General features: G+C 47.1%; 1 protein-coding gene across 1 annotated transcript; it reads right to left on the bottom strand.

Moving 5' to 3' along the window:
• Window positions 1-719: 719 nt before the first annotated feature.
• Window positions 720-4,923, bottom strand: Hsbp1 (heat shock factor binding protein 1). The gene is made up of 4 exons (XM_051168834.1): window positions 4,757-4,923; window positions 4,395-4,461; window positions 3,579-3,715; window positions 720-1,626 (listed from the first exon to the last, which is right to left on the bottom strand). Exons 1-3 carry the CDS (start codon window positions 4,799-4,801, stop codon window positions 3,597-3,599), a joined length of 231 nt encoding a protein of 76 aa, XP_051024791.1. The 5' UTR covers window positions 4,802-4,923; the 3' UTR covers window positions 720-1,626; window positions 3,579-3,596.
• Between the last annotated feature and the right edge of the window lie 6,364 nt (window positions 4,924-11,287).

Raw genomic sequence — 11,287 nt, 5'->3', positions numbered from 1 at the left:
TTTTTTATGTGCAGTGAACGTTCTGCCTGCATGTATGTGTGAGGGTGTCGGATCCTGGGGCTACCATGTGGGTGCTGGGAATTGAACCCTGGTCCTTTGGAAGAGTAGCCACTGCTATTAACCACTGAGCTATCTCTAGGGCTCCACCAGGACCATTCCCTTTCTTCCCAGGCAGTGCCCCTGGGGAAGCCTTCTCCCAGAACTCCTCCTGCACCCAGCCCCTCCTTCTCTGGCTCCTGTTCCAGAGGCTTCAGCTGGCACTCTCACATGGCATCCACTTTTCCATCTGAAAACTGGTAACAAACACACTGGACACAAGGAAGCAGCAGCAAGTTTTCAGTACCTTTTTCATGACAGGTGTTTCTGGCCATGGGCTCTGCCCGGAAGGCAAACTGCTTCCTGATCTGACTTCTGATGACAAGCAGGCCATAAGTTTCCATTTATAAGGAACAAGAATGTCCTGCATGCAGGTTGCAGCAGGTCTGTCCCAGCTTGACAGAGGTACCCTGAGGGGCTCAACCTACAGTGCCATCCACTGGCTAATGCCAGGAATTGCTGTTGCCCGAGAGCAAGCCCAGAAACACTTTCAGAAGCTTTTGTCCACCCCATCCCACCCCACCTCCATTCAAGAATTAAGAACTAGGACAATGTTGTCTTTAACCTGTCTGTACCACAAATGAGAAAACAGAGCGCCCTATCGGGCGCGGTTTCTTCTAGGAAAGACCACACCATTCTTCAACTTTTTATTATTCATGTTTTTATTGTATGAAATCACTTTGTGGGGACAGTGACATAGATTGCCTTCCCAGGTCATTCATCAACAGTGGCCTCGAGGCTAAGCCTCCAGACACCAGAATTCCAAATGTAAAGTTTCCTATCTATCTTCTTTAATCAATAATAGAACTCACTGTGCAAGAATTTAGACAAGAAACAGTTCAAGTAAAACAGTATTTTTAAAACCCAGAGCTTCCCACCAGTCAATGGGCCCTGCTCAGCCATGTGACTGGCGGTGGACTCACCCGGGTCTTTTGGTCTCTTCCCTTTCAGTCAGCAGCTCAAAGGGAGGACGGGGTCACTGGGATTTGACATCTGACATCCCATCAGATGAGCATGGCAGGCCCTACTACTAGAATCTCATGCAAACCCTGATAGACACTTCAGCACAAACAATTATTAAATGCTCTCGGCCACTTGAAAAAGTATTTCTGACACTCTAGTGTCGGCTCCACAGTCACTTTGCACTGAAAAGGAAAGACCCTAAACGTCCATGTCTCACGGCACGGTTTCAGCCAAGGGGAGGAGTGACTAGTCACCTAATTAAAAAGTACTCTGCCACTTTATCAAACAGCAACTACCACGAAAGAACAGTGGGGAAAGGATCTCAGAAAAATTACTAAAAACGTTGACAATTTTATGCAGAAATCTCCGAAGTTTTAGTGTTTAATAACCTGACGATAGCAAGGTTGAGAAACTGGGGGGTCGGGGTACTCTAAAGACTATGCAGGCTGTGATAAGAATGCACTTTTATAAACCTGTCGACACATAGTAGTTAGTTGCAGAAAGCAACTTGGTTTTCTCTTGGCGTGGGAAGACGACGTTCTGGATTCAGTGTGAATTATCAGCAGCCTGTGGGAGAAGAAAACAGTCAACACCATCAACATCAGCAATGAGGCACAGCAAAGCCACCCCCAGATCAAGCAAGACCTTGAGCCATCCGCTGAACTTCTCATTCTCCATGCACACTACTCTAGAAAATTCAAATTATTTATAAATCTTTTAAAGATGCCATTGTAAATAGTCTCTGATTTAGACATCTTTATTCACAATCCTCTGACTCTGCCTCCTATTTTCATTTCCCTCTTTGTGTTTTCCCATCAGTTGAACATCTTCAATCCTGCAGTCTTTCAGTTCTTCACTAATGGGATTTTCTGTCATAACAAAGCAAAACTCCCTAGCAGCTTTCAAGACCCACTGGACACCTTGCAGCTCATCTCTAACTAGGCCTGAAGGTGACACAGCATATACCAAGTAGTTATGTGAGCATCTCACAGTGAGGCAACCCAGCGGGCTGTTTATGTATCCTGACCCTCCCAACCCCAATCTAGCCTCTTGGGTTTCAGAACAACCTCTATTTCTGTCACTGAAAAGCTTACTGCAGGCCATGCTTAGAAAATAAGAAAGGGGCTAAGTGTCTTCCAACACACATCATCTTGATACTATTCTCACAAAAGAGTCTTGGTAAGCTGCACTGAAAATGAAGATACTAATGCTACAAACGGTATGTGAAAGTGAGGTGGGCACATCTTTAATCCCAGCACTTGGGAGGCAGAAGCAGAAGCAGGTGTATCTCTTTGAGTTTGAGGCCATCCTGGCCTATATACCATGGTCCACGCCAGCTAGCCAGGGTCGCTAGTGAGATTGTGTCCCCTCCCCAAAATAAGGTCTGTAAGTGCTCCCCCCCAAACAAACAAACAAACAACCCCATGGGTGAAGGTACAAGGAAGAAATTCACTACACTAGGTGGTTGTATGCCTCTGTCATCCTGATATCTGAAATGATTCAGTGAAAATTCAATCCAGTCTAGATTAAAGGAGTCAGGGTTGAGTCTATAATAAAAGTCACAAAAAGGTCTTTGGGACTTAAGACAGATGCTCATGTAGGTGGCCTGAATTCCCTGCCATTTCCAAAAATAAAATAATGAAATAATCTTGCAGTAGTCAGGGCAGGGCACCAAGACCAAATGCCCAAAATGACATCACCCAGTGGTCCTCAGTTACCAGCTTACCAGCCAGAGATGTCTCCAAGTTCCACATATGTCCAATTTAGGGCCCAGGACATGAGTGTGGCCCATCACAAAACTGTAAACTTAAAACATCAAGGGGTTGGAGATGGTTTAGTAGTTAAGAGTACCTGTTGCTCTTCAGGAAGACCTATTTTGACATTTTTTTTTTTGGTTTGTTTTTCGAGACAGGGTTTCTCTGTATAGCCTTGGTTATCCTGGACTCACTTTGTAGATCAGGCTGGCCTCAAACTCAGAGATCTGCCTGCCTCTGCCTCTGCCTCCCCAGTGCTGGGATTACATGTTGCACCACCAGGCCTGGCTTCTTCTAGCATTTTTTTTTTTTTTAAAGGAGGACCTATTTTGGTTCCTAGGACCAACATGGTCAAGTCCTGTCTGTTCTCTAGTTCCAGGGTGCAGGCGCCTTCCTCCGGCCTCCCAAGCATCAGGCGGGCCTGGGTGCGTATGCAAGCAAAACACCCACACATAAACCTTAAAAAAACTCAACTTTGTCTTTTGCCATCAAGTTTACATTTTAAAGTGGGAATTCTGTAGACAACGACATTGTGTTGCAATGAGTAAGGCTAAGGGCACGCCAGGAGGAAATACAGTTTTAAGTAACAAAAACTGCAAATGAAAATTCTACCCAAGGAACTAGTGTGGCATGAAAAATGTCAAAACTTGGGAGTCTGTTGGTGGGGTGCAGAGAGATGCCTGTGGGAAACGACACAGAAGAAAGCTACCAACTTACATCAAAATCGCACTTATGGGCCACGTTCTGTGGTTTATACTAACGTACCAGTGCTCTCCCTCGCCCTCAACTCTTCTGCACAGTAGCAATCTTGTTTTCACTGTCCAGTTCTTCCACTCCAGCCTGGGTCATGAGGTCAGCGATATTTTTCTCCAGATCGTCAATGCGACTGCTCATGTCATCGAGTGGCGCAGTTAAAGAGCCAGCGCACACCAGCAACACCCCACTTCAGTCCCTACGCTTCAGGCCCCCCGCAGACAGCAAACCGGGGTGAGTTCTGTTCCCTAGGCCTCAGTTTCTCCATTCATCAACCCCAGAGGACTCTATCCCACTGGTAAGCTTACAAAGGGGATCGGAGACTGAAGGAGTTAATGAGCACTCCCAGCCACCAGTTAGCATGCAGTCAGTCCCTTTGCTGGTGTTCTGGAGGTTCTTCAACAGGGACTTGGGTAGGTCAGCTATGTCTGGCTCTTGGCAGTCCTCCTTACGAACACAATATAGCTAAGATCGGTAAAGAAATTTCTAAGTGGGACTGGGGAGATGGGTCAGAGGTTAAGAGCACTTGCTCTTGCAGAGGACCTAAGTGTGGTTCCCAATACCCACACTAGGCAGTTCACAACCGCCTGTAACTCCAGTTCAAGGGGATGCAACGCCTCTGGTCTCAGTCACTCACAGTACATACATACATACATATATATGTGTGTATGTGTGTGTGTGTGTGTGTGTGTGTGTGTGTGTGTGTGTGTGTGTATACAAACTTTTGGGAGAAAAAGGCATTTCTAAACGACTTTCGGTTTGCAAATCACCCCCTACCGCTACCCTCCCCCAACCAGTTACGAATCTGCCTCCGAATCAAAAGGATATTCCTTCCGATGATCTGGTCCGACATGATCTGAAACTTGTCTTGCATCTGCTGTAAGAGCGTCTCCACCTAGGAGAAACCAGAACAAGTCAGTCGATTCCAGCTTATTCCGAGACACCTTTCCTGGGACGCGCGGGGGGAGGCGAAGACACAGGCTGGGGGGGGGGGGGGCTCCCGGTAGGTGTGCGAGGCCTTCAGCAAGGACCAGCTAGGTCGGCTTCGGTGTTTCAGGTCGGGAGGGTCCGCGCCGGGGCTGAGGGAGGGCGAGCCCGGCAGGTGAGCGGGCCGAGGCCGCTGGCCACACCCCATGCCAGGGCCGAGAGAAGCCGCGGAGTGTCGGGGCCCACGTGATCCTGCCGCTTACCACCAAGGTGATGTCCTGCATGGTCTTCGGGTCCGTCTCGGCCATCTCCCCGGTGCCCAGCTTGGCGGCGATGTCTCGGAACCGTCACTTACACTTCGGTTTCTTGGCGCAGACGCCCCCAAGCCGCCAATTCTCGCGACAACACAGTCGCGGGACCGCGAGGCACTGTGGGTGCTGTAGTTCATGTTATGCCCCGGAAGAGCCTAGGAACCTTAGAGAGTCCCGTCTGCGTATAGGCTTCGCCCTCTCGCTCTTAGCCCTGCCTACGTCTCCGCCCAGTACCACCCAGCACGAGGCACGGAGCGGAAGAGGAGAAAAAACCGGAAGTGGGCTGAGAGTACAGGGATTAGTTTTGGCCTCTTCCCTGGATACCCATGTTTTGGAAGATGGTTCAGCTGGTGAAAGTGAATTCAAGCCTGACACTGTGAGTTTGTTTTTGGAAGAAGAGACCTGTCTCCCATAAATTGATCCTGTGCTGTGACATGTGTGTGCATACACATATACATACACACAAAATAAGTGTAATAATAATGATAAACATTAGGGGGCTAGAGAGATGGCTCAGCGGTTGAAAGCACTGACTGCTCTTCCAGAGGTCCCAGGTTCAATTCCCAGTCGCCACATGATGCATTCAACTCTATGTAACTCCAGTTAAAGAGGACCTAATACCCTCACACAGACATAAATGCAGGCAAAACGCCAGTGCATACAAAATGAAAATAAATCAATAATAAAACAAACAAACAAAAAACCAAACTCCAAAACATTAAAATTTGAGAGTACATTGACTGCATGCTTGCTCTCCACCAAGACCCAGTTTTATATTCTAGAAGACATGGGGCAAGAAGTATGCCCAGGCCTGTAATCCTACTTAGTTGGGAGGCTGAACCAGAGGATCATGCAATCAAGGCCTCCTTGGGAAAACTTAGTGAAATCCTGTCTCAGAAACAAACAAAAGAAAAATAAAAACATAACAAACAAAAAGAGGATGGAATGCAATGTGCCCAGTGGCAAAAACACTTGCCCAGCAGAAAAGAAACAAACAAACAAACCAACCAACCAACCAACCAACCAACCAAACAAAAAATGCTTAGGCTATCTGTCCCACCCTGGAGGGGCATGCAGCAGGTAGACCCAATTTGCCAGTGTTTTTGTGGGATGTAAGTGGAGTCTAACCTGGCTTCTTTCTCTCAACCATATGGTGCTAAGGATATGGTGCTAATATACAGCACCAAGCTGCCTGGTGCTAAGTGGGGCAGGCTTCCTTTCATGTAGAAGAGGGAGCAATATCAGGAAAGAGTCAACTGGGATGGTTATGTCAGAGGTGCAGATCTGAGTTGGGAGGACTCTGGTTCAAAGAGTACGCTCCAGGTTCCTTAGGGAGATGTGCTGAGATGGCTTCCAGAAGAAGTCATTTTTAGTGACGCACACCACTCACAGTGGAAAAAACTGAGACAGGAGACTGTGGTTGGAATAAAAATGGCCCCGTAGGCCCATTGGGACTGCCACTATTGAGAGGTATGGCCTTCTTGGAACAGCTGTGGCTTTGTAGGAGGAGGTGTGTCACTAGGGAGTGGGATTTGAGGTCTCAGAGGCCCAAGCCTGGCCAATGTGTCACTGTCACTTCCTGCTGTCTGCAGATCCAGCTGTAGAACTCTTGGATACCTCCCCAGCACCATGTCTGCCTGCATGCCACCATGTTTCCTGCCATGACGATAATGGACTAAACCAGCCAGCCCCAGTCAAACGTTTTCCTTTATATGAGTTGCTATGTCTTGGTGTCTCTTCACAGCAATAAAACCCTACCCAAGACAGAGCCAATGAACAGAACAAAGGAATTCTTTATATTTACAGACTGGGGTGGGGTAGGCCTGAGTCTAGCAAGTTAGTGAAGGTATCTGATAGGGATATAAGGTCCTACTGTTCAACCCTACCTTGGGGGCAGTTATAGGGAGTTTAGCAGCTTAAGGAAGGTCCTAGACAGGACAGGAGGAGTGGCTGATCTCTTTTACTGGCCATCCCAAACCTTCCCAGGCTCCTCCAACCTCCTATTTCATCCCTCTTACTCCCACAGGATGAATTTATGTTCTAGGAGAAAATCACCTGTGGAAGATAAAGTCTCTTAATCGCACCCCTGAGTCCATTCTTTTTGCCATCACAGGCTCCACAGTAGGGAATGCAGGGCTTTGCACAGTTGGGCTAGAGACCTACCAGCCAACAAACCATCCAATAAGCTAACAACCCAACCAATCAAAAAGACAACCAACCAACCATTCAACCATCCAACCATCCAACAAGTCAACCACCCACCCACCCACCCAACAAACAAGGCAACCAACCAGCCATTGAACTGACCAACTACCCAACAAGCCAGCCAACCAACAAGGCAAACAACAAGCCATTCAACTGACCAGCTACTCAACAAACCAGCCAACCAACCAATAAAGCAACCAACCAGCCATTCAACTGACCAACTACCCTACAAGCCAGACAAACAACAAGGCAACCAACCAGCCAGCCAACCAGATATTTACACAACCCACCCACCAACCAACCAACCAACCAACCAACCAACCAACCAACCAACCACCCATCCATCCATCCATCCATCCATCCAACCAACCAACCAACCAACCAGCCAGCCAACCAGCCAGAGAGTCAATCAGCCAGCCAACCAGTCAACCAACCATCAACCAACCAGCAAGCCACCCACTGACCCACCCACCCAACCAACTAGCCCAATAACTAATCAACCAGCCAGCTGAACCAAGAGAAAAACCCAGAACAAAACATCATTGACACGAAGCCAATAGCAAACCCAGATACCTCTCTTGTCTCATCTTCCTGAGTGACAAGGTCATAGGCATCAGCTTTCCTTCTTTGAACACAATTAAAGGTAATTGTTCCATTTTTCTGCTTTTTTTGTTTGTTACTGTTTCACTTTCCATTGTACTTATTTTGATTTTGCTCCCAAGTGACACTGTTTTGTGTGTGTGTGTGTGTGTGTGTGTGTGTGTGTGTGTGTGTGTGTGTGTGTGGTAATTTTCCTTTCAAATGAATGCAGGTAAAAATTTAAATGTATTTTTAATTTATTATTATTTTTTGTGCATGTGTGTATATTTATGCATGTGTAGACAAGCCACAGTTTGAGTGTAGAGGTCAGAGGAAAACTTGGGAGAGTTCTCTCCTTCCACCTGGTGGGTTCTGGTGATTGAACTCAAGATGGTCAGGTTTTGTGGCAAGCACCTCATATCCCATGAGCTCCACAGATTTAAGAGAACAGTTTGAAGGTATAGTTAGAACTGATACTACAGCTGGCCCTTCAGTAAGGCAGAGTGAGGTTGGTGAGAGGTGTACAGAGTGTAATTGAATCTTGAAGAACTCTACAGGCATTTAGAAAAGAGTGTTTTCAGAGATGATGGGGAGCCCAAGGGGACAGTATGTGCCCTTTGAAATAGCAATGCTTTTGCAGTTTGGACAGTTTAGGCAGTTACTGGATCTGCCACATCTGCTTGCTTCCCCTGTGGGGACAAGCTCAGAGAAAGTGTGGAATTCCTGAAGGTACCAGCTGCTTGTTCTTCAGGGAACAGTCTTGCCCTGCTGGTAGAGAAGAGGCCGCGGCTGGTCACGTGCACCCACCCAGCATAGACACTGCCGCAGAGTGGTGGTCAGGCTGCTTAGAGAGTAAACCGTCCAGCAGTGGCAGATATAATTTAGAAACAGTACCATCCCAGGACCTGTCCTCTTGCCTGGGAGGCCCCTATCAAGGCCAAGACTTGCTGGACTGTGAGGTGTGCTCTGTGCACTGGGCATCTTGACTGGGGCTAGGAGGCAGGAGGAGGTCACAGCTTTGTTGTTGTTGGCAAAAGGACAGAAAGTTGCTTTTCTAGGAGAGGACGGCAGATCAGCAGTGTCCCAATTGGCTAAAATTGCTTTGCTTTCGGTTTGAAGTGTTAGTTTATGTTTTTTTTTTTACATTCATTTGAGGCAGCTTTCCAAATGAGCATCTCAGTGACTGGCTGCCAGGAAGTCAGCTTCCTTTTTCTTTATCCAAATCAGCGGTTTCCTGCAGACAGTCTGTCAGGGAGGCAGGGGACAGTTTTTTCAGCCCCTGACCTGCAAGTTTGGGTTTCTTGTGTGTAGCTTCCCCTGTCACTGTCACTGCAGGGCTGATGGCCTTCCTATGCTGTGTGGAGATGCTAACTCATGTTTGAGGTGTCTTACAGGATAGCAGAAAAAGTCCCAGGGTGGAATTAGTCACCACAGCTAACAGGTTAAGTCCCAGTCAGAGAGTTGGTTGTGGTGGCACATGTGGGTACGATTTGCTGAAGGAGACAGAGGCAGAAGGATCATGAATATGAGGCCAGCCTGGGCTACACATTTTGGGGAGACAGGGTGGAGGGAGAGACCACTTTGTGGCACTTGGTGGTGTGGGGTGGAAACCTAGTGTGGTGGAAACTTCCTGGAATCTATGAAGGTGATCCTAATGAAGACCCTCTAGTCATGAGGGTCTCAACTGGCCATTTCTTGGAGCCAGGTGATGCAGGTGGCTGGACTGGGTTGCATTCTGTTAAGTTGCTGGCCAAGAGGGTCCCATGGAAGTCTCTAAACAACCCAGGTTGTTCCTAAGACAGAGAGTTGCTCTCTGCAAACTGACAGCAGGGCCCCATTGCCGAGGACGACACCCACACAACTCATTGAATGTGGAGAAGTTGAGCTGGTGTCTACATGGACCTCTCACCCCTATGATCTGACTGAAGCAGTAAAGACAGGGCCTACATGGGTCTGCACCAGGTCCTCGGCATGTATATTATAGGTATTGGCTAAGTATTGTTATGGGAGAACAAGTGGGCTTCTGACTCTTGTGCCTGCTCTTGGCATTCTCTTCTGTCTGTTCGGGGTTGCCGTGTCCAACTCAGGCTAGTTTTTGCTTCATCGTAACTGTATTGTGTTTTGTCATGTTGGTTGTTATTTCTTAGAAGCCTGGTCTTTTCTAATGAGAGATAGAAAGGGAGTGGATCCAGAGGGGAGGAGAGGTGGGGAGGGACTGGGGGGGGAGCCGGCGAGGGGGGGACTATAACGAGGATACACTGTATGAGAAACAAATCTCTTTTCAATAAAAAAAGACCCAGTTAGAGATGGTTTTAGCTCTGTAACTCTCAGTGGCTTCATCTATGTGATGGGGGTAATGTTTTTTAATGTCACATGAATTGTGTAGGCCACAGTAATTACATGTTATATATGTTTCATATGCAATGAGAAATGTAATCTATATACACATAGAAAGATATGTAGTGTTGGAGGTGGGGAGAGGGCACATCTGTTAAGAACACTAGTTGCTCTTCTAAAGGACTGGGATTTGATTCCCAGTACACACATGGCAGCTCACAACTGTCTGTAACTCCAGTTCCAGGGAATTAGTTGCCCTCTTCTGGCCTCTGCACAGCGTGCACAGATGTACTTGCAGGCAAAATACCCATACACATAAATTACATATAAAATATTTTATATTTTTATAAATATTGCACTTTTTAAAATGTGCAATGCCTGGCCCATAGAGGTACTTATAAAATATTACCCTACTTTTTTTTTTTTTTTGCTAAGGCTATCTCTAAAGTACTCTTGCATTGTCTATCATCTCTATATTAATTATTTACTGATCTACTTATATCTGACATCTATCTATCTTTCTTTCTATCTATCTATCTATCTATCTTCTATCTATCTGCCCGAGACAAAGGCAGCAAGGGAGCAAGGGTTTTTGAGAGGGCATTTTCATATTCAGATCATAATGCCGGTATGCATAGACAGCCACAGTTCTGGTGGGACACACACAGTCCAGTATGACAGGGAAGGCAGGTACTGTGGCAGGAGCAGGAAGCTGTCTCAGCACAATGTTTTAGAACTCAGGAAGGGGGCTGGGTTGTAAAGCCTTGGTCTGCCCTTGGTGACTTACTTCCTCCAGCGAGGCTCCACCTCCTACAGGCTCCACAACTTCCCCAAACAGCCATGGCCAGCTGGGGACCAAGTGTTCAAACACGTGAGCCTGTGGGGGCCACTTCACATACAAATTACAACACTATTTATTAATGGGGGTGGGAGGGGAATGAAACAAGGCCTCATGTAGCTCAGTTGGCCATGACTTTGCTATATAGGCAAAGATGAACTTGAACTCTTGGTCCTGATGGCCCAGGTGCTCAGATTACAGGTGCATATCACCATGGCTGGCTATTGCATTTGCTTTCTATTAACTGAGTAAATAGTGGGCCAGTCCATTAGCAAGAAGAAATAGAGGGGGCAAAATTAATGCAGGCTTTGGGCAAACAATTGATGCAATGAGAAAGCATTTGTGCTTCTGTCCCAGGAGGGGTGAATATGGGCACAGCCATCTGTAGTGAGAAGTTTGGAATTTTGGTTTCCTTAAAAAAAAAAGACAGCAGTATGATGTTTTCAATTTAATCCCAGGTGAGTGGGATATGGGGGCGCTTTGCAGCAGCTGGCTATGATTTGCCTCGTGCTCTGGTGGGGGTG

This window comes from Acomys russatus, chromosome 26, assembly GCF_903995435.1.
Source record: "Acomys russatus chromosome 26, mAcoRus1.1, whole genome shotgun sequence".
Lineage (NCBI taxonomy): Eukaryota > Metazoa > Chordata > Mammalia > Rodentia > Muridae > Acomys > Acomys russatus.
Note: the sequence above shows the minus strand (reverse complement) of the source record. Positions and strands in the feature narration are given on the sequence as shown.

Excerpts from the sequence above, each read along its gene's own strand:
- Hsbp1 (XM_051168834.1), bottom strand. The coding sequence starts at position 4,801 with ATGGCCGAGACGGACCCGAAGACCATGCAGGACATCACCTTGGTG. Across the intron at positions 4,462-4,756 it reads TGCAGGACATCACCTTGGTG|GTGGAGACGCTCTTACAGCA; the intron begins GTAAGCGGCAGG and ends GGTTTCTCCTAG. Across the intron at positions 3,716-4,394 it reads GGACCAGATCATCGGAAGGA|TCGATGACATGAGCAGTCGC; the intron begins ATATCCTTTTGA and ends TAACTGCGCCAC.